At 41.6% G+C, this 23,788-nt stretch overlaps 1 protein-coding gene across 1 annotated transcript in view; it reads right to left on the bottom strand.

Moving 5' to 3' along the window:
- Positions 1-23,788, bottom strand: part of selenoi (selenoprotein I) — a 65,056-nt gene that overhangs the window by 22,465 nt on the left and 18,803 nt on the right. The window contains exons 2-5 of the mRNA XM_063036443.1: positions 15,738-15,806; positions 15,131-15,239; positions 13,957-14,031; positions 9,041-9,303 (exon numbers count right to left, since the gene is read on the bottom strand). Of these exons, the coding sequence (XP_062892513.1) occupies positions 9,041-9,303; positions 13,957-14,031; positions 15,131-15,239; positions 15,738-15,806 (516 nt within the window). The remainder of the gene's footprint in view (positions 1-9,040; positions 9,304-13,956; positions 14,032-15,130; positions 15,240-15,737; positions 15,807-23,788) is intronic.

Here is a 23,788-nt window from a genome sequence, read left to right as displayed (position 1 = left end):
AAGTTCTCCAGTCTGTTCTGACCGGTCACTGCTGTGACATTTTCCATGACTAACAATGCCACCCCTCCTCCTTTAATCCCTCCCGCTCTGCCGTGCTTAAAACAACTGCTATTGAGCTGCCAGTCCTGCCCCTCCTGCAACTAATTCTCACTAATGGCTACAATATCACAATTCCAGGTATTAATCCATGCCCTGAGCTCATCTGCCTTTCCTACGACAGTTCTTGCATTGAAATATACGCAGCACAGGGCATTAGTTGCACCATGCTCAACCTTTTGGTTCTTGACTTTGTCTGCGATCTTAACAACAAGTCTCCACAACCTCTCGACAAACTGCTCTGGCAAAAGTCTAGACAATCTTCCCGCAGCCCTGACATCATCATTGTAGTTCTCTTCTGTATCCTCCACTGCTATTGTCATCTCTATGCATGCAACTTTCTAATCATGGCCTTAACCATTTACTCATTACAGCACTCTCAAAGCAGGAGCATTCGACATCTCAGCCAATAAAGTATCAATTATGCCTTCTTAATCACTTTATTATCAATCTAATTATCAGGAATTTATGGGCATACACTTAAGAGATTCCTCTGCTCATAGTTTCCTCATTTATTTTATATTTTACTATACTATATGCCTTCCCAAAAATATATTACCTCATACTTCTCTGCACTGAACTCCATTTACCAGTTTTATGTCCATCTAATCAGCTCACTGATTTCTTTCCTCGCTCTCAACAACACTGTCAATGTCGGTATCAAAAAGCACCTTAAATATTGGGACCTTAAGTCCTGACCATTTATATACATCATGAAAAGCAAATGCCTCGCATTTAACCCTTTCTGGAATAAAATTCCTGAATATAACTGCTTTCTAAATGAACTATTCTTTTTAAAACAATTTGCCACCATCTCTTGAAACACATTGTTTTTTAATTTTTTTTTCAACAATTGACTTCAAGCACTTTATCAAAACTCAGTGCTCTTCCTTCAATCAATATAAACTAACTTCTCAAAAAAAAATCCATTGAAAGGCAGACATGACACTTTGTTCACAAATCTATATTGACTGTCCTTGACTAAGCAATCATATATCATGGAAGTGGGCCATTTACCCCAACTTGACAATATTGATTGTGTTACCCAGCAAGCGAGTCCCATCTGTCTGCATTTGGCCCGCTCAACTCAAGAAGGCAGTATCAATCAAGAACCACCATCACCCAGGACATGCCCTTTTCTCATTACTACCAACAAGCCAGTGGTACAGCAGCCTGAAGACACACACTCAAAACATTTAGTTGGGAACAGCTTCCTCCCCGTCATCAGATTTTTGAATGGACACACCTCACTATTTATTTTGCTCTCTTCTGGCACTACTTAATTTAGTAAGTTTCTTATAGTAATTTATAGTTTTTCAAATTATTATGCATTGCACTGCTACAGCAAAACAACAAATTTGTCAACATACATCAGTGATATTAAACCCAATTCTGAACTCTCCTATCCATGTATTTATTTAGATGGCTTTTAAACATTGGTAGTGTGCCCATCACAACCATTGCTTCTGGCAGCTTATTCCAAATACGCACCATTCTTTGCGAGAAGAAGCCACCCCTGATGTCCCTTTAAAATCTTTCACCTTTGATCATAAGCCTATGCCCTCATTTATGGCACCCCCTTAACCAAAATCCCACACAATATTCTAAATGCAGCCTCACTGAAGTCACATACTGCAACTACCAGAACCGCTGCCCTGTCTAAAGGTCAGGATGCCAAACACCTTCTCCACGAGTGATGCCACTTTCAGCGAACTATGCACTTGTACTCTAAGGCCCTTCTGTTCCATAACACTGATCACCCAAAATGCAATACCTCACATTTATCTGGACTGAAAGTAATTTGCCAATCCTCAACCCACCCGCATCTGCCAGTCTGTGTCCTTTAAAATGCCAGTTTACACTTGCCTTTAGTTATTTTGCCCCGTTATTTTGCCCCAACAATTTTCCCACTAACATCAGAGGAACAAATCTGCAAGTGCTTAGTTTATTCCAATGTGCTGCTTAAACAAAGAAATTACATCAGTATCGCACCAGTAATCAAAGAGCAATGAAAAATTATAGACAAATTTTGCAATAGTTCCCCATTTCATTCAGGAGTCTGCTTATTCTTCATTAAAGGACGAGGCAATTTAAACCCAAACATCAGGTGAGTCTTATAAAATACTCTGTTAGAGCATTTAATTTGTTTGCAATGTATTGATACTGAGTAGCCATGAAAAGGCAATTATTTCTTTTAAAGAATCAAAAACTTCCTGTCAGAGAAATAATGAAGATACAGATAAGCAAATATCTAATGATGATAAAATAATAATGAGAGAATGAATCTGGATTAAAGAGCAGTTCTCCGTTCACACTGGGACATGGGCTGACAAGTGCATGCTTTTGTAGTTGCATCACTCAAAACAAAATCAGCAGCTTAACTCATGGAATGAGCAGGCTGCAAGTTAAGAAAATATATATAACAGGACAATCATCACTGAGGTTGAGGAGAGTGAGAAGTTACCTTCGGACAGTGGAATAACCTATCTCCTACCCAAATGTTTGAGAGGCAACATCACAGTCGCAAGAAACTGCTAGATCAGTTCTGCTCCACTGAATGATAAGTTAACATTAACAAGAAAATGAGAGATCAGAAACCTGGCCATGCCCAACTTAGCCCAAGATAAACTGCTCATATTGGAACAGTAAAGCACAGATGCTTACAAAAATAATGAAATGAGAAGTTTCTAAATATCAAAACGTACTATAAAGAGCAGTAGACAGTAAAAAAAAACTAAATCAAATCAATATTTGGTATGACCAGCCTTTACCTTAAAAACTGGATCAATTCTCTAACGCACACTGTCATGCAGTTTTATAAGAAAATCATCGCTGGTTAAGATGGTGCTGGTGATGCACAGGCACTACTTGCTGGTAGCAAACAAAACTACTAACTATTAAACAAAATTTTTCTGGCAAATAATCACTACAATCAATAGCCTGTAAATTCTCTTTCAGAGTTAAGCTTTTGAACCACCTGTACAACCAGGCATTTTTGAGGTGCAAACTGAAATCTCGAAGGCGCAGGACAGTTGCGGTGTGGCGTACACAGGCTGAATCAAGGCAGCAGGGCCAGGACCCGGGCCCAAGAGCGGGGAGTGAGCCGATGTTTGGCCACTGCTGGAGCGGACTTGGATTCAATGCAGCAGAACTGAGCGAGGTGAGACAGCGTCAACGGAGCGGGGCCCAGGTCTAAAGACCCAAGGCTAGATCGATTTACGCACCAGGAAAGGTTGGGTAGAGGCCAAATCTTGGTGGCAAAGTGTATCGAAGCAGCAGGACCTGGGTCAGACAGTGAAAGTTCGAATGATTTAAGCGATGGGCCAGATTGAAAAGGTCAGGATGTTGGGGCTGAGCCAGGTCAGCTCGCTGCTCCATGGGGTTTACTCATTTCTGCTCTGAACTGCGACTGTAACCTGCAACTCACGGGCTTCTGAATTGGCTGCAGTGATGATTGTCTCTGTGGCTACGCACTCACTTGCATGAACTTCAGTTTCGAATGTTAGCTGCTTATTTTTATTGTTTGCATGATTTGTTTTTTTCTTCCACACATTGGCTGTTTGGCAGTCTTTTCTTTAATGGGTTCTCTTGGGTGTCTTTGTTTTGTGGCGGTCTGTAAAGAGAGAAATCTCAAGGTTGTTTATAAATGTACTTTGTTTTGTTTGTTCGGTAGGTTGTCTCACACACCTTGAAGAACTTGCCACATTTCTTCTGCAGACTTTGGCTGTCTCACTTGCTTCCATTTCTCCAGGTAATCCCAGACAACCTCGATGATGTTGAGATCAGGACTCTGTGGAGGCTATACCATCTGTTGCAGAACTCGTTCTTCTTTTCGCTGAAGATAGTTCTTTATGACCTTGGCCGTGTATTTGGGGTTGTTGTCCTGCAGCAGAATTAAGTCAGGATAGAACAGATACCTCCCTGATGGCATTATGTGATTAATGAGAATCTGCTTGTACTTCTCAGCACTGAGAACTCCATTAATTCTGACCGGATCACCAACTCCATTTTCAGAAATGTAGCCCCTAACCTGCAGGAAACCTCCACTTTGCTTCACTGTTGGCTGCAGGCACTCAACCACGTAAGTACTCCCAACTCTTCTACAGACAAACTGCCTCCTGGTTAAGCCAAAAATGTCAAATTTTGACTCATCAGTCCAGAGCACTTGCTGCCATTGTTCAGCATCTGAGTCTTTGTGTCTTAGTGTGCAGGTTCGTCTCTTGGCTTTGTTTCCACTTCAGAGGCATGGCTTTTTGGCAGCAACTCTTTTATAAAGTTCCCTTCGAACAAGACTTCCCAAACTGTAGGGGTGTGTACTTGGGTTCCAGTTGTTTCTGTGAGTTCAGAACTGACAGCAGTGAGACTTCTTCCAATTTAGACGGGATGTCAGTTTGATGCATCTCTCCTCTGCTGCACTCAGTTCACATAGCCGACCACTGCGTTTCTGGTCCTCAGACTTGCGTGGTTCTGTGTACTTCTTCAGAAGAGCTTGGGCAGCACATCTTGAAACTTCTATCTTCTGCAAAATTTCTGCTTGGGGGAGACATTGTTGATGCAGGATGACTACTTTATGTCTTTCCATGGTGTAAGAATTGATGATTTGAAGGTTAAACTGTAACACCTGTCTCGCCATCTTTTAATTTGGTTGTCCTTCACCCATTTCTGCTTCAGTTAATCAGTTTAGTTCATTCAACTCATTATGTCATTGCTCATTAGTTCAAAGATTAACAGAAAACTACATTATCAAGTTATGTATACATTATATAACCTTGAGATTCGTCTCCTTACAGGCAGCCGCAAAACAGAAACTCAAAGGATTCCTTAAAAGAGACAGTCAAACACACAATGTGCGGAAGAAAAAATCAAATCATACAAACAACAAAAGCTAGCGAATAACATTCAGAACAAAAGTGAGACCATAGACACAAAGCCAGGAGTACCAGGAGCAGACCACAGCCTCAGCCACAGTTCAGCGCAGAGCCAAGTAAATGTCACAAAGCCTGGAACAGCCCACAGCCTCAGTTCAGTGCAGTGCCAAGTAAACATCCTGGTGCAGAGTGCGGAACCCTCGCCTCTGGTCCTGAAACAGTGCCTTTTCAATCCATCTGGCTTGGTGTTTCAAATCAAACTAACATCAGGTCATTCTCTGTGCTAGGACCTGGTGTAACGATATGCGCTGGGCCTAGACTCTGCCACCACTTTTTGGCTCATACGTGCCCTTTCCAAATTAGTCTGGCACTTAGATTGATCAAACCTCACTCTCGGTTTAGGTGGACAGGCCTTGAATTTGCCTCTCCTCCACGCTGACTTTGCTCTGCTTGCCCCCAGTGTGACTCAGCCTTGCTTTCGCCTGCCTCTCCATTGTTTGCAGTGATCATTTACCATAAATTTTACAAGAAAAGGTGTTATTAAATTATTTATTTGTATTCTTTGTTTTGTTTGCTGCCAGTAAGTAGAATGTTTGGAAATCTAAAATTTGCTTTTTCTACTGACACACTAATGCAAAAGGCAAACAAACATCTGAAACAAAATTCAAATTAGAAAACCTAGGTGCCCAAGACTTTTGCACAGTACTTTATATATCAGGGCTAACATACAACTTGAATACAACACGCTGGAGGAACTCAGCAGGTCAGGCAGCATCCATGGAAAAGATCGGTCGATGTTTCGGGCTGGAACCCTTCGTCAGGACTGTAGAGGGAAGGGGCAGAGGCCCCATAAGGTGGGGGGAGGGTGGAAAGGAGAAGGCTGGTAGGTTCCAGGTGAAAAACCAGTAAGGGGAAAGATAAAGGGGTGGGGGAGGGGAATCAGGGAGGTGATAGGCAGGAAAGGTGAAGAAGGAATAGGGGAAAGTAGGTGATAGGCAGCTGGGGGAGGGGGCAGAGTGACATAGGGATAGAGGAAGGGAGGGGGAGGGACTTATCACCTCCTTCATGGTTCCACCTCCTTCTACTACCCATTTGCGTTTTCCCCTATTCCTTCTTCACCTTTCCTGCCTATCACCTCCCTGCTTCCCTTCCCCCACCCCTTTATCTTTCCCCTTACCGGTTTTTCACCTGGAACCTACTAGCCTTCTCCTTCCCACTCTCCCCCCGGCTTCTTTATAGGGCCTCTGCTCCTTCCCTCTACAGTCCTGATGAAGGGTTCCGGCCCGAAACATCGACCGATCTTTTCCACGGATGCTGCCCGACCTGCTGAGTTCCTCCAGCCTGTTGTGAGTGTTGCTTTGACCCCAGCATCTTCAGATTATTTTGTGTATACAACTTGAATAAAACTGTTGGACGTCTGCTTTTTTACAAGTTCACATATCAACTTATACATGAGGTAAAACTGTCAGTGTGTTTTTTCCTCTAAGAAATGATTCTGTTAGAATTAATGTTATAGATGCTCAGAGATGGGCAGTACGGAAATCACAGACCCATTCTCAGAATGATTAATTAGGACATTCTGCACTGTACATGGAACACCAGAAAAAAATGCAAGTCCTCAATTACCTCAGAAGTCCAAATGCTCAGTATCTGAGCATTTTATAGAACCTGAAGGAAATCAGAGGGTATGGGATAAAATGCAGAACATTATGCAGCTAGGAGGGCTGTTGCCTCAAAATGCCAGTTCAATCCTGACCTCCAGTGTTGTCAGTGTGAGACTTGCGTGTCCTCCCTATGGCCACGTGGGGGCTCCCCGGGTGCTCCAACTCCCCCCCCACCCCACACCTGAAAACACACAAGTTGGTCAGATACTTGACCACTGTAAATTGCCCCTTTTGTGTGGATAGATAGCAGCTGGGCAGGGAAAATTTAAAGGAATATTGGGAGAAAGGATTACAGGATAAATTAGTGAGAGAATGGCATTGGTCTGCGAGCCAACAAAGACTCAATAGACAATAGGAGCAGGAGGAGGCCATTCAGCCCTTCAAGAAAACACTGTCATTCACTGTGATCATGGCTGATCATCCACAATCAATACCTCGTTCCCGCCTTCTCCCCATATCCCTTGACTCCACTATCATTAACAGCTCTATCTAACTCTTTCTTGAAAGCATCCAGAGAATTGGCCTCCACTGCCTTCTGAGGCAGAGCATTCCACAGATCCACAACTCTCTGGGTGAAAAAGTTTTTCCTCAACTCCGTTCTAAATGGCCTACCCCTTATTCTCAAATTGTGGCCTCTGGTTCTGGACTCCCCCAACATAGGGAACATGTTTCCTGCCTCTAGTGTGTCTAATCCCTTAATAATCTTATATGTTTCAATCAGATCCCCTCTCATCCTTCTTAATTCCAGTCTATACAAGCCCAACCGCTCCATTCTTTCAACATATGACAGTCCCACCATCCCGGGAATTAACCTCATGAACCTCCGCTGCACTCCCTCAATAGCAAGAATGTCCTTCTTCAAATTTGGAGAACAAAACTGTACACAATACTCCAGGTGTGGTCTCACCAGGGCCCTGTACAACTGCAGAAGGACCTCTTTGTTCCTATACTCAACTCCCTTTGTCATGACTCGATGGACTGAATAACCTCTTCCTATGTTCTAAGGAGTAGGTCAATTGAACGGTGCAAATCTCAAAAGGTCACATGACTTCCTCACCCTTCTACTACAAGCGGTTGTGTGTTTTAATTTTCATAAATGATTCATCATCCTCTAGAATTTGAAGCAATCTTGTGGAATATGTTAGCACAGGCAGCTGCAGAGGTGTACTTAAGGTGGAGATTGATAGGTTCCTGATTGGCTATGGCAAAGGTTACAGGGAGAAAGCCAAGCAGTGGGGCTGAGGAGGGGGAAAGGATCAACCATGATTGAATACTGGCGCAGGCTTGATGGGCACAATGACCTAACTCTGCTCCTGTGTCTTATGGTCTAAAATTATCAATCTGCAAATGCCAAATTGTGAGGGACAATTGACATCGTGACAAAACACAACAAGACGTTTACAAAGTTGGACGTGTAATTTGCAACTGGAGTTTAATGTATTGCATTTAAATACACAAACCAGGACACCAGATACCACTTAACAATAGGTTTCTGAAAGAATTCTGAGGCTCAGGTAAACTAAATCAGTAAAATCATGACACAGCAAGTGAATAATTGAGAAAAAGTCTGATGTGCATTCCCCCTCTCCTCCATCCAACACCCTACTTCTGGTAATTGTATTTTAAGTCAGTCTTGTTTTTGAAATAATTCATAATAATACTGTGGAGCATCACGTGCATTTCCAGACTTATAGAGAAAACCAATTTAAGGATGGCTGTAAAAAATGGAACCAGTTTATTGCCCTGGTACTGGAAATCTGAAATGAAGACAGAAATGTTGGAAATACACAACTGATCAGACAGCATCAGGGAAACAGGTCAATCCTAAAACAAAGACGCTCTTTCTCTTTGCACAGTTTCTACTCGATCTCCTGAGTGTATAGGGCATTTTCCATTTTTTTAAAAACTGGTGACAGATATTACTATGGCCGCAAAATTCAAATCAAACAGTGGAGCGCATGACTCGAGGAATAGAACTGAAAAGCTTGCAGGTTACATTAAACATTAAAACTGTGTTAATGCTGGACTATCATGGATAGTTCTGGTACCCTTCCTATTGATAAAGACATTGTGCAGATCTTTCTACAGCTTTCTAGAAAGAAAACCCAAACTCTAAATAAAAATATTCTGAATTTTTGCCTCCCCCAACTAATCAAGAATATTTATGTAGTGAACAATAGTGACTTTTGGATGAGAACACAATTTAATTCAGTTTACACCACTACCAGCAGGCTTGAATACTATCATTTCATTCAATGAAATGCACTACAAATTTAAAAATCATTGGTTCAGCCCGCTACTAAACAGATGCTGGATAGCTTGACTTGCAAAGAAAGGTATAACCAATCAAGAAAACATGCAACCCTTCAGCATAACTCTACAAAAGAATATTTTACTTTGAAAGTCACTTACCACTTGACTAATGTCATATCCCCAAGGAAGGAAAAGAATTCCTGTATTGTACTTCTCCCAATGGGAAAGGATGAAGGAAAACAGAACGACCCACAAAATGAGGAAAAGTGTGAAGACACTGACACCAGCCTCCCCACGTCCAAAAATAGAGTAAACAGTGACCACAAAAAATATGCATGCCCAGCTGTCCAAACCATGGTCAAAGAGTTCTCCAAGGGGAGTACTGGAGTTTGTTCGTCGAGCTTGCTTCCCATCAACTCCATCTACAAGAAATCAAGACGAGATTTTAAAAATAAATATATAGTCACATCACAATATACCCTCTTAAGGAAATTATGTTCATCGTAGAAAGCAGAGCTACCAACGTATTTATACTCGGAAAAGTAACCACCTCATCTGCAAACATCAGTAAGAAGGAGAGCTTCCTGACATTCACTAAAGATCTTGCCATTTCTGTTCTAAGAAACTGGAATAGGTCATTCTGCCCCCTCCAGCCGATCTACTGTTCAGTTAGATTTTGTTTAATCTGTATCAATTCAGTTTGGTTCTCAAAATTTTATTTCTTCAGCGGTTTGCACGGGGCACAACTGCGCAAACTCGTGGAGGTCGGCCAGTGAGTACAGGTGGAAGAGTTTAAAAAGAAGACAGATTTACAGAGCAGGCATCGAAGGAGCAGGCTACAGAGTAGAGGGAGACAGAGTTGGAAGGCTTTGGCGATAAAGGGCCGAGGCGGGGTAGGTTATCTGTTTAGAATACAGACAAAGTATGTATGAGAGGCCAGTTTTCTGTGCTCGGTGTCAGATGTGGGAGGTCCAGGAGACTCCCAGCCTCACAGACGACCACATCTGCACCTGGTGCGTCAAGCTGCAGATCCTTAGAGACCGCGTTAGGGAACTGGAGCTGCAGCTCGATGACCTTTGTCTGGTCAGGGAGATCGAGGAGGTGATAGAGAGGAGCTATAGGTAGGTAGTCACCCCGGGACCCCAGGAGACTGAGAAGTGGGTAACAGTCAGGAGAAGGAAAGGCAAGAGGCAGATGCTAGAGAGTACCCCAGTGGCTGTCCCCCTTAACAATAAGTACTCCTGTTTGAGCACTGTTGGGGGAGACAGCCTACCTGAGGGAAACAACAGTGGTCGCACCTCTGGCACAGAGTCTGGCCCTGTGGCTCAGAAGGGCAGGGAAAGGAAGAGGGTGGCAGCAGTAATAGGGGACTCTATAGTTATGGGGTCAGATGAGCGATTCTGTGGACGCAGGAAAGAAACGCAGATAGTAGTTTGCCTCCCAGGTGCCAGGGTCTGGGATGTTTCTGATCAGGTCCATGATATCTTGAAGTGGGAAGGAGAACAGCCAGAGGTCATGGTACATATTGGTACTAACGACATAGGAAGGAAAAGGGAGGAGGTCCTGAAAACAGACGACAGGGGACTAGGAAAGAAGTTGAGAAGCAGGACCTCAAAGGTAGTAATCTCAGGATTACTGCCTGTGCTACATGACAGTGGGTATAGGAATAGAATGAGGTGGAAGATAAATGCGTGGCTGAGGGATCGGAGTACGGGGCAGGGATTCAGATTTCTGGATCATTGGGGCCTCTTTTGGGGCAGGTGTGACCTGTACAAAAAGGACAGTTTAAACTAGAATGGCTGGGGGGGGGGAACCGAACTGAAGTGATGGAGGAAAAGGAGGTTGGCTCACAAATAGAGAAAGCTTGGAGACAGTGCGAAAGGGAGGATAGGCAGGTGTTAGACAAGGGATGCTCTCAGACCAATGGTTTGAGATGTGTCTATTTTAATGCGAGGAGTGTTATGAATAAAGCAGATAAGCTTGGAGCATGGATCAGCACTTGGAGTGATGATGTTGTGGCCATTACAGAGACTTGGATGGTGCAGGGGCAGGAATGGCTACTTCAAGTGCCAGGCTTTAGATGTTTCAGAAAGGAAAGGGAGGCAAAAGGGTGTGGCACTGTTGATCAGAGATCAGAAAAGAAGGAAGTCATGGAGAGGTTGTCTGTGGAGTCTCTGTGGGTGGAAGTTACAAACAGGAAGGGGTCAATAACTATACTGGGTGTTTTTTTTATATATATATATATATATATATATATATATATATATATATATAGACCACCCAATAGTAACAGGGACATAGAAGAGCAGATAGGGAGACAGATTCTGGAAAGCAGTAACAATAACAAGTTGTTGTGGTGGGAGATTTTAATTTCCCAAACATTGATTGGCATCTCCCTAGAGTGAGGGGATTAAATGGGGTAGAGTTTGTTAGGTGTGCTCAGGAAGGTTTCTTGACACAATATGCAGATAAACCTACTAGAGAGGAGGCTGTACTTGATCTGGTATTGGGTCCTGGTCAAGTGTCAGGTCTCTCAGTGGGAGAGCATTTTGGAGATAGTGATCACAATTCTATCTCCTTTACCATAACTTTGGAGAGGGATAGGAACAGACAAGTTAGGGAAATGTTTAATTGGAGTAAGGGGAAATATGAGGTTATCAGGCAGGAACTCGGAAGCATAAATTGAAAACAGATGTTCTCAGGGAAATGTACAAAGAAATGTGGCAAATGTTCAGGGGATATTTCTGTGGAGTTCTGCGTAGCTATGTTCCAATGAGACAGGGAAAGGATGGTAGGGTACAGGAACCGTGGTGTACAAAGTCTGTTGTAAATCTAGTCAAGAAAAAGAAGAGCTTACGGAAGGTTCAAAAAAAATAGGTAATGATAGGAATCTAGAAGATTATAAGGCTAGCAGGAAGGAGCTGAAGAATGAAATTAGGAGAGCCAGAAGGGACCATGAGAAGGCATTGGCAGACAGGATTAAGGAAAACCCCAAGGCATTCTACAAGTATGTGAACAGCAGGAAGTTAAGATCTGAGAGAATAGGACCAATCAAGTGTGACAGTGGAAGAGTGTGTATGGAACCGGAGGAAATAGCAGAGGTACTTAATGAATATTTTGCTTCAATATTCACTATGGAAAAGGATCTTGGTGATTGTAGGGATGACCTGCAGGGGACTGAAAAGCTTGAGCACGTAGATATTAAAGAAGAGGATGTGCTGGAGCTTTTGGAAAGCAACAAGTTAGATAAGTCACCAGGACCAGACGGGATGTACCCCAGGTTACTGTGGGAGGCAAGGGAGGAGATTTCTGAGCCTCTGGCAATGATCTTTGCACCATCAATGAGGATGGGAGAGGTTCCGGAGGATTGGAAGGTTGCGGATGTTGTTCCCTTATTCAAGGAAGGGAGTAGGGATAGCTCCAGTGCTTGGTAAGCTGATGGCGAAAAGTCCTGAGAGGCAGGGTTTATGAACATTTGGAGAGGCATAATAGGACTAGGAATAGTCAGCATGGCTTTGTAAAAGGCAGGTCGTGCCTTATGAGCCTGATTGAATTTCTTGAGGATGTGCCTAAACACATTGATGAAGGTAGAGCAGTAGTGTACATGGATTATAGTAAGGCATTTGATAAGGTACCCCATTCAAGGCTTACTGAGAAAGTAAGGAGGCATGGGATCCAAGGGGACATTGTGGATCCAGAACTGGCTTCCCCACAGAAGGCAAAGAGTGGTTGTAGACGGGTCATAATCTGCATGGAGGTTGGTGACCAGTTGTGTGCCTCAGGGACCTGTTCTGGGAGCCCTGCTCTGTGATTTTTATAAATGACCTGGATGAGGAAGTGGAGGGATGGGTTAGTAAATTTGCTGATGACACAAAAGTTGGAGGTGTTGTGGATAGTGTGGAAGGCTGTCAGAGGTTACAGCGGGACATTAATAGTTTGCAAAACTGGGCTGAGAAGTGGCAGATGGAGTTCAACCCAGATAAGTGTGAGGTGGTTCATTTTGGTAGATCAGATATGATGGCAGAATATAGCATTAATGGTAAGACTCTTGGCAGTGTGGAGGATCAGGGGGATCTTGGGGTCCAAGTCCATCGGACACTCAAAGCTGCTACACAGGTTGACTCTGTGGTTAAGGCGGCATAGGGTGCACTGGCCTTCATCAATCGTGGGATTGAGTTTAAGAGATGAGAGGTAATGTTGCAGCTATATAGGACCCTGGTCAGACCCCACTTGGGAATACTATGCTCAATTCTGGTCGCCTCACTACAGGAAGGACGTGGAAACCATAGAAAGGGTGCAGAGGAGATTTTCAAGGATGTTGCCTGGATTGGGGAGCATGCCTTATGAGAATCGGTTGAGTGAACTCGCCTTTTTTCTTTGGAGCAACGGTGGATGTGAGGTGACCTGATAGAGGTGTACAAGATATTGAGAGGCATTGATCGTGGATAGTCAGAGGCTCTTCCCCAGGGCTGAAATGGCTAGCTCGAGAGGGCATAGTTTTAAGGTACGTGGAAGTAGGTACAGAGGAGATGTCGGGTAAGTTTTTTTTCTTTTTTTTAAAAAATGCAGCGAGTGTCGAGTGTGTGGAATGGGCTGCCGGCGGCAGTGGAGGAGGCAGAAACAACAGGGTCTTTGAAAAGACTCCTGAATGGCTATATGGAGCTTAGAAAAATAGAGGGCTATGGGTAAAGCCTGGGCAGTTCAAAGGTAGGGACCTGTTCGGCACAGCTTTGTGGGCCGAAGGGCCTGTATTGTGCTGTAAGCTTTTTATGTTTCTAACACTGCCCGCAAATTTATCAAAATTAAACTTCCAAAACTTGTCAGAAAACGAGCGCTTCCTGACATCACCCCTCATGGATCAGCTCCAATTTACAGCCAGACACATACTTTTCTGTAGTTTTACACAACTCTGTGGATTTCAGAGTAGAATTAAAGGTGTGAACTAGTTTGATACAAGACAAAGAGCAGATTGCACAATCCATAATGATAACAATCATAAATAAAAACAATTCAAAATGTGCTGTCTATAAAACATCATGGTTTGATAAATGAGAAATCAGAAATTAATTTATTACCTAGTGTATATGCTGTAAAGTTTAGAAGACCAGCAACAACCCATACCCAACTTGGAACGTGCTCATAACCTTCCCCTGAAACAGAAAAGCAAAGATTATGGACATCTCCTGTCAGAACATGCTTTTACTCAACGTGCTTTCAGAATGTTGAGAAAAGTTCCAAGTGAAGACATGCAAGTTTTTGAAAACAAAAGCTCAATTTTAAATAGTGTGACAAGTACTTAATTTAAAGCATAGTTAATTTCCATTATAAATTGATTTTAAAAATTCAAATGACATATGGAAACAAATTATTTATGCAGGCACTTCAATTGGGAAATGAGATAGCTATGCCTTGTAGCTAATCATTGAAAAATACTCAAAATTGTCTGCTTGAAGGTTTTTTTTATAAACTCATTCACAAGCTCCTGCTTAGCAAGTGGCAAGGAATTTTGCCTAAAATTGCCTACAATTTTCCAAGTATACAATTACTTCTGCTGTGAGCATCATAAAACCATATGTACTCACAGTCAAGGAATTTTAGAAAGGTCAAGAAGAAATGAAATAGGGCTGTTGAGCAACCAAGATCAATCATACAAATTTGAAACCTGCAGATTCATCACACTTTTAACGACACTTAAATTATAAAATACGAATAATTTACATTTTTTAAATGGATTTTAGTTTAATATTTTGAAATCACACTTTTCATCATTTATATTTTGTGCCTATTTACTCAGGGCATGTAAACCCATGCCCAAGTTGGTATTTCAATTTGGTATTCTGGTTGGTTGCTACTGGTGTACACATGTTGGACGAAACAGTTCCAGTTTATTTCAGCATCAAGTGGAAGCTGATGATGATAGAGCTTAACTATGTATTCAGCAATCTTCAGATGAAACTCCCAATGGAAGTACTGCAACATCTTGGGTTATGACGTCCATCATCACAGTACTAGTGTCCAATCCAAACTACTTGGAGGCATGCGAGACAAAATGTACTGTACTAAATTTAATATAATCTGAGGCACCAGACACTGCATGCTCCTTAAGTAGCTGTCTGTGCAGCATTTGCTCAGTTGTAACACAAATTGTGAAAAGTACTGCTATAAATGAGGTACCTATGCATAATGACATCAGGATTTGTTACCCCTAACCAGTTTCCAACCATATTATTTTTAAAATCCAGACCTTACCTGAAGCATAGAAATTATAATCAAAATAGGCCAGCATACAAAAATTAAGTACAAGCAGCATGAAACCACAGAACGTCAACAGATTTGGTGCCAACCATGTGGGTAAAATCTATAAAAGCAAAGACAAGGGTTGGTAAGTAGGGAGATCATAAATTCTCCACTGTAGATTAACTAGATTTTACAGACAATTACACAAAATCTTACTGACTAAGCTAGGCTAGCTAACACTTATTTGTTGTAAAACAATACTGTAGACTGTAGGACAGTGGATCCTTGCACAAATGTGAGAGTGAAATGATGATTCTGCAATCATAGCATCTGCACTTTCAAGAAACATCTCTACATTGACTTTTTTTTTACACATACTGTTCTTAATATAGCTTCTATCTTCAGCCTTGTGCTTCAGAGTTTTCTGCATTTTAAATAATATTGCATGATATTCAAAATTGAGCATCACCAGCACATCATCTCTGAAAACCCATGCCGTTGCTCAAAATAATTTATCTTAAAACCAAGAAATCTAATATACAATTTTGTTTAATAAAATTTTTCCTGCCAAATTTTGTTCCACCTCATACCATTCTACAAGTTATTAATGTAATCTTACCTTTACTACAGAGTTCCAAAAGGGGTGCATAACATACACAGACAACGGATTGGTGTCCACTGCACTATACTGCAAAGCAATTAGAAAGAAAACTGATGCATACGTTTTAAAAATAAATCAACATTTAAATTACTTAAGTGCTCTAAATGCCAGTACAACTATTGCATTATCTGAGAAAAATTAGATTTAAGTAATCCAACTGCTGGGTTGTTTCTCTATTGGATGTTAAACTAATTGGCAATTTAACCAGCATATTTTTTTTTTGGAATTTTAACTCTTAGGGAGAGTTGGATTCACATTATTTGTTCTTAGTTACTATGCATAGTTCTGAAATGTGCAGGTCTAATATTTTCTATAAATCAATTAAAAGTAAAAATCATGAATAATACTTTAAGTGTTCAGGTTAAGCAGCATCCATGAAAGAGTGAGGAACAATCACCTAGATATTGGTGACTTGTCAAGTTTTATTTCAAATTTCCAGTATCTATAATATTTTACTCTAAAAAAAACAAAGCTATACATCTTTCATCATAAGTCAAAGATTCCTATAAACAGCTTGCGAAAGGTGTAAAACAAGTGGTAGTGCTGAAAAATGCACCACTAAAATTAATTTCTGGTTTTAAAACTGAACACATAACAGAAGAGAAATTATGCAACATTCTCAATCATTTTTCTAGTCCCCAAGTAATTTTTTATATTTCCAGTCTGATGCTCAAAAATTTCGTGTCTATACTACTGAGAAAATGCTGGAGGAACTCAGCAAGTCAAGCAGCATTCACGGAAAGGAATAAACAGTCGACATTTTGGGCCAAGAATTTTCTTGTACGTGCTATTCTGGATTTGCAGCATCTGCAGAATCTCTTATTTCTATACTATATTTATGTTCTGCTACATTTCTGTAATTTAAAAGCCAAATTACTTGCATTTAGTTCTCTTAACTGCTCAGAATTGTTCCCCCAAGAACAACTAATCTAACGAGCTTTATCATTAATATTTCAACTGATATTCAGATTTGAAAAGTCACAATGACTACCTTACAATTTAGTACAATAATTCAAGATTGCAACATTACATTTCTTTTAAACAAAGGATTTGGAAGAGGGGGAAAGCAGTGAGAGCCTTCAGTATGTTTCCAATAGTATTTAAGATTATTAACCTGATAAAGTAATAATGAAAATCTATGTCACAGGCAGCAACCTCCTTAAACATGAAAGATTCTATCTCCAAAATTAAACTCATGATACACAGAAAATCTTGAGCATGCATCTTTAACATCCCATCTTCAAGTAAACAGTATGAAGAAGAAAGCCCTTAACTCCGAGTGGAGTCATCAGGACGCCATCATGACAGTGGTTTTTTTAAGCAGGCTGTCTTATTTTTACGAGGCCAAGCTGATAGTTTGACGCTCAAAAAGTGTGCAAGGGAGCCGGCTGGATTCGAACTCGGGAGCCTTCGCTCCGAAGTCCGGCGCTGATGCCACTATGCCACCAGCCGGCTAAGTAAACAGTATAGATTACAGTATTAATGCAGTAAGTTTATTATGAACTGTCTTATCACACACACACAGATTTTCAGCATATCACTGGGTCCAAGAACATGAGAAATTGGCCAGATTTTAGTGTTGGGAGTTTTACTTTGCAGGGAGATTTTGTTTTGTTTTGTGCACTTGATTTTAAAATAACTTCAGTGAGACATGGTGTAATTTTCATGGAATGGTTTTCACCAAATAAATGGGGCACAAAAGTAAGGTTCAGTATTGCCAATGTGAAACATCCAGCTCATTATTAAAAACCTATGCACAGCACTAATACACCTTCGTGGAAGGAAATCTGCCCTTCTCAGGCCGTCTGGCCTTTAACCCCACAAATGCAGCTTTTTTAATTGGCATTTGAAACAGCTTTTAAGGGGGTTTAAGGGGGAAAAGCAGGATCAACAATTGCAACAAAGGGGGAAAAAACAATTCTGGAAGATCTCATTCAAGCAAGACCTGTGGAGACAAGAGATGCAAGTCGACATTCCTGTTTGAGATGCTGCATCAGATCAGAGAGGGAAAAGCAAATGTTGTTAGTGGGGCATGGTGCAGGAGGGTAAAGGTGGTAAGTGAACCAGAAAGGAAGGTGATGATGGACAGACAGAACTGGAGGGGTGGCGATGTGAGGAAATAGGAGTGATGTACAATGGGAGATGAAAAATATTGAAGCGTTCAGGTGAGTGTGTTTGGGAAGAGAATGCCAGGAGTGTGGGCTGCTGGAAACTGGAAAATTCAGATGTTCATACCATTGGGTTGCATTCCATCCAACTAGAATACAATTTCTGTTAGACCTCTCCATAAACATGTAAGTTGGTGGGGAAGAGAGAGGGAGAGCTAAAATAACATGCAACTGAAGGCTCAAATGGTTGTTGCAGACAGAATTGCAGGTGCTAACTAAAGTATTTTATTATTGACTAGCTAGCTATTTGATGCAGTCAGCAATTATAACTTGACATCAAAACTCAGTCAAAACTCTGGAAGAATGAAGCAAGATCAAAAAAGGCCTGCTTCATAGTGGCAACATAAGCTTGAATAGGTTTCCTCAATTTTGCTGCAATATGCCTTCAGCTCACGCACAGAACTTTTGGAAAGTTATTCAGTCTTGTCAGACTGAGAACCAATATATATGTTGCAGATGCTCCTCAAGAATATACTACAAAATACTTCCTTTGATTTTTGAGGACAATCTCACATGCCCATAAAACTTTCTGAATGACTACCTGCATCAAGGCAGCAAGAGTCATGGTATGGAACTCTACGACATAACCAAATAGCTCTAGCAATGTGTTACTGGAGGTTTATGACGGCTCTGCAGATAAAGTGATGCATTCCTGCAGATTTAAGTGCTGAAATTAGCTCAGCAGTTTTTGCAACATGCATGGCCAAGTTCAGCTTGAGAGCAAGGACTAACTGCAGCTTGACAAACAACAAAAAACTTCAAGTCTACCAAAGTAATGTTCTTACTGTACTCAGTGGCAACTCTATTAGGTACAGCTGTTCATTAATGCAAATATCTAATCAGTTAATAATGTGGCAGCAACTAAATGCATAAAAGCATGCATACATGGTCAGGAGGTTCAGTTGCAATTAAAACCAAATACCAGAATGGGGAAGAAATGTGATCCAAGTGAGTTCGACCATGGAATGATAATTGGTGCCAATGGTGTGGTTTGAGTATTTCAAAGTGCTGATCTCCTGGAATTTTCACAGTTTATAGACAATGGTGCAAAAAAAAACACAACAAAAAAAAAACATCCAGTAGGTGATAGTTCTGTGGGTGTTAATGAGAAGAGTCAGAGGAAATTGCCCAGACTGGTCGAAACTGATGGAAGGCCACAGTAATTCAAATAATAGTGATGTGCAGACAAACATCTCTGAACCATCAACACACTGAACCTTGGAGTGGATGGGCTCCAGCAGCAGAAGACCACGAACATGCAGATATGCACTCAATGTACCTCCCGCACCTATTAAAGTGGCCATTGAGTGGATATTCCTCTACAGTAGCACGACTTGCACAGATACCAAAGGATAAAGTTGCCACTATTAATTTATGAAAGCCATTATGAAAATAAGAGCAGTGTGTTTGTTCTTAAAATAAGATCTGTATATCCAGGTATTATATTTTCCAGATAAATATCTATCCTCCATTTTGTCCTACTTCTCTAACAGTTGCCCTTTTCTGTCATAATTCTGTGTTGTTACATCAGACTTGCCTTCTGAAATTAAGTTACTTGCATTCTCTCAAATATTCCTCTATTATTTCACTTATTTCTTTGGGGCATCTTTCTAGGACTGAAATACGTGAGTAAATTCAAACATCTGCTTTTCCCTTCGAAATGTTTATTTTGGGAGTGTAGAAAAATTATATTGAAAAGATACAGACAAGAGAAAATCTGCAGATGCTGATATCTGTGTGTATTGAAACGGTGCAGGACAAGAATGACTGTGGTTTGAGGGGACTGGATTGTGAAACATAATTGTACACAAATGGATTACTATTTTTGGAATTCCAGAAAGAAAATGTAAATTTTAACAAAATTTTACACATCCTAAATAAAGGATGGCCCATTCCTAATAATTTGACTCCAACTTATTACACACACACACCCACACTTGCTAGGATTTTCATAGAGGAGCTTTTTTTTTTATAACATCTGTTGAGAGCAGGATTTTTTATTAACATATTTACATTGAGATCCTAACTAATCCTAGTTAAACTGTCTGCGCTGCAAGTTACCCCAGAAGACAAGATGCAATGAAGTGAATGAAGGAAGGAGTACTGATCTACAAATGCCTACAAATCACAGAATAACCTGGAATAATTAGGAAATATATCACTGGTCATTCACTGTTGTTCTGTCTAAATCCCGGAACCTGCTACCCAATACAGTACTTCGGAAACATCTCAACCAGAAATGTTACAGTGTGTGGCAACTCATTGTTACCAACTTAGGGACAGTAGAGACAGGCAACAAATGATATGCTTGCCAGTGATGCTCACATTCCTTAAATGGAGAAATGTTCCAAAATTCCCATGGACTCCTCATTTTCCTCTCCATCCCACCCATCTCCTCAGTTCTGATGCTTCTTACATCATTTCTTTTCCCCTAGTTCCAATGCTTCACCATAACTTAAAACGTTTACTTGTCTGTTCCACCCACAGCTATTGTGATCTGTTGTATTATCCAACATTTTATCTTAAAAACATGAATTATTAAGTCACTTACCTTTCAGTGCTCACCAAATGAACAACCATAATGAACAGAAATGCAAATTGTCATTGTCAAATTGACAATGCACCTTCAGATTTTTCAGTGCACAAAATGTTTCAGATTCTCACTTTCCACCCACTACAAACTGCATAAGAAAAGTCACCAAAGACCTCTATTCAATTCAGCTGACATTGTTTTCATATATTGCACAAAGGATTGCAGATTTTTAGCTTGCAAGACCAGTCAACACGCAGCACCTCAAAGGTTTCTCTATGCTCCCTTAGCCCACTCGACTCCTCCATAACGAAGGCTCCACTTTAAATATTTCCACTCACCCCATCCCCAACGACATGCCTCCACCCCACCCTATGGCCCTGCGAATCACTGGCATGGCCAGTTTTTACTGCCCATTCCTAATACATCTTGGCAACTGAGCAAGTTGTTAGGCTATTTCCAAGGGTTTAACAACTTACTTGAGTTAACCACATCGGTACATCCAGAGTAGGCAAGTATGGCAGATTCTACTCAAGAATGAAATAATTTCTTTAAATTCATATGCAGAAAGTAGTGGTACAGCCCAGTCCATCACAGGAAAACCCCTATCCATCAAAGAGCATATCTACATGGAGTGCTGCTACAAGAAAGTAGCATCCATCAAGAACCCTCACATGATCTCTTCTCACTACTGCCACTGGGAAGGAGGTACAGGAGTCTTAGATCCCACACCACCTCAGGACCAGTTATTATTCCCCTTCAACCATCAGGCTCCTGAAACAGCATTGATAACTTCACTGAACACTGAACAGATTCCACAACCAATGGACTTACTTTCAAGGACTCAACAATTCATGTTCTTAGTATTATTTATTTATAATACTGAAGGGTCTCAGCCTGAAACGTCGACTGCACCTCTTCCTACAGATGCTGCTTGGCCTGCTGCGTTCACCAGCAACTTTGATGTGTGTTGCTATTTATTTATTGCCTATTTTTTTAAGTATTGGCACAGTTCGTCTTTTACATATTGATTGTACGTGTCTTTGTAGTTTTTCCAGTGTTTCCGTTGTATTCCTTCCTTCTGTGAAGAGCGCAAGAAAATGAATCTCATGTTGACATATGCGTACTTTAATAAATTTACTTAGAACTCTGACCAGAATGTATATTGTAACAATGTTACAACTTCCATCTTTGCATGACAAAACATATATTCAAATGTTATGAAATAGAAGCAAAAGGTGGCAAACAATGGCCATGGCAAGAATGATTGCAGAAATCAAGAGGCTAACATTCCATTCCCAGGACAGGGAAAATATCAACCCAAAAAATACAAAATAAAAACTGCTGTCAGTCAGGGATCGTAGGCACAAAATATAGGCAATCCAATGTATTTGGATTCAGACATTTGCCTTTCTTGAGGAGGCACTTCTCAAACTCCAATATAAAAGTTTAAGTGAAGTGGCCATTGTGAGAATGGCCATAAACTGAGTGGGCCAGTCTTTGAGTAGGGGTTTCACGCTTTGGCTCATAGAGGCTTCAGCAAGGAGAGGTAGAAGCTGCAGGTACACTTTTTCTTTCAGGTTATTGTCAGGACATACAGAGAGTTAGTTACATCCAAGGTCAAAGACACAGGAAACTGGGTGACCATCACGAAGGGAAAAGGGGAAAAGGCAGCAGGTGCAGAGTACTCCTCTGGCTGTTCCCCTCAACAGGTGTACCATCTTGGATACCGCAGGGGGAAATGGCTTTGCAGAGGAAAGTCACAGCGGTCAAGTTTCTGACACTGAGTCTGGCTATATGGCTCAGAAGGGCATGGGGGAGAAGATGCCAGTTGTAGTGATAGGGGATTCATTGGTTAGTGTAACAGACAAGAAAGTCAGTGGACAAGAATGAGATTCCCAGATGGCATGTTGTCTCCTGGGTGCCAGGATCAGGGAGATCTCAGATCAAGTCCACAGTATTCTTAAGTAAGAGGGTGAGCAGCCAGAGGCTGTGACCCATGTCAGAACCAGTGATGTGGGTAGGAAGAGTGACAAGATCCTCTGATGTTAGTTCATGGAGTTAGATGCAAAATTAAAGGGTAGGACCTCCAGGGTTGTGATCTCAGGATCACTACCCATGCCAGGTGCTAGTGGGACCAGAAACTGGAAGATTATACAGTTTAACATGTAGCTCAGGAGATGGTGCAGGAGGGAGAGCTTCAGATTTCTGGATCATTGGGCTCTCTTCAAGAAAAGGTGAGAACTATACAGAAGGAGTGGTTTGTACCTAAATTGGAGGGGGACCAATATGTGTGTGTGTGTGTGTGTGTGTGTGTGTGTGTGTGTGTGTGTGTGTGTGTGTGTGTGTACGTACTAGAGTTTTGGGGGATGAGAACCAGAGTGCCACAACCGATAGTTAAGAGGTTGTGGGGAAGGATGTTGTTAAGCCTACATATAAAGTCAGGAATCAAACTTTTGAGCTTAAGGCACTGATCAGCACTTGGAGTTCAGAGGCAGGACCGGCAGCTCAGTATTCTGGGGTCCATTGCAGAGTGGGAGGGATTAAAGGCGGAGGGGTGGCTAGTCTGGAAAATATCAAATCAGTGCTCAGACAAGACAGACTGGAAAGCTTGTATACTGAGGCTTTCTGAATGTCTGAGGAATAAGAAAGGGGTGACCACAATAATGGGATTATATTATAGACCACCCAAAGTCCATAGGATTTAGAGGAACAAATTTGTAGAGAGATTGCATACTGCTGCAAGAAACATAAGTTTGTTATAGTCACAAACAACAGGAATTCTGCAGATGCTGGAAATTCAAGCAACACACATAAAAGTTGCTGGTGAACGCAGCAGGCCAGGCAGCATCTCTAGGAAGAGGTGCAGTCGAAGTTTCAGGCCGAGACCCTTCATCAGGACTAACTGAAGGAAGAGTGAGTAAGGGATTTGAAAGTTGGAGGGGGAGGGGGAGATCCAAAATGATAGGAGAAGACAGGAGGGGGAGGGATGGAGCCAAGAGCTGGACAGGTGATAGGCAAAAGGGATACAAGAGGATCATGGGACAGGAGGTCGAGGAAGAAAGACGGGGGGGGGGGACCCAGAGGATGGACAAGGGGTATATTCAGAGGGACAGAGGGAGAAAAAGGAGAGTGAGAGAAAGAATGTGTGTATAAAAATAAGTAACAGATGGGGTACGAGGGGGAGGTGGGGCATTAGCGGAAGTTAGAAGTTAGAGAAGTCGATGTTCATGCCATCAGGTTGGAGGCTACTCAGACGGAATATAAGGTGTTGTTCCTCCAACCTGAGTGTGGCTTCATCTTTGCAGTAG

This window comes from Mobula hypostoma, chromosome 2, assembly GCF_963921235.1.
Source record: "Mobula hypostoma chromosome 2, sMobHyp1.1, whole genome shotgun sequence".
NCBI classification, from domain to species: domain Eukaryota; kingdom Metazoa; phylum Chordata; class Chondrichthyes; order Myliobatiformes; family Myliobatidae; genus Mobula; species Mobula hypostoma.
Note: the sequence above shows the minus strand (reverse complement) of the source record. Positions and strands in the feature narration are given on the sequence as shown.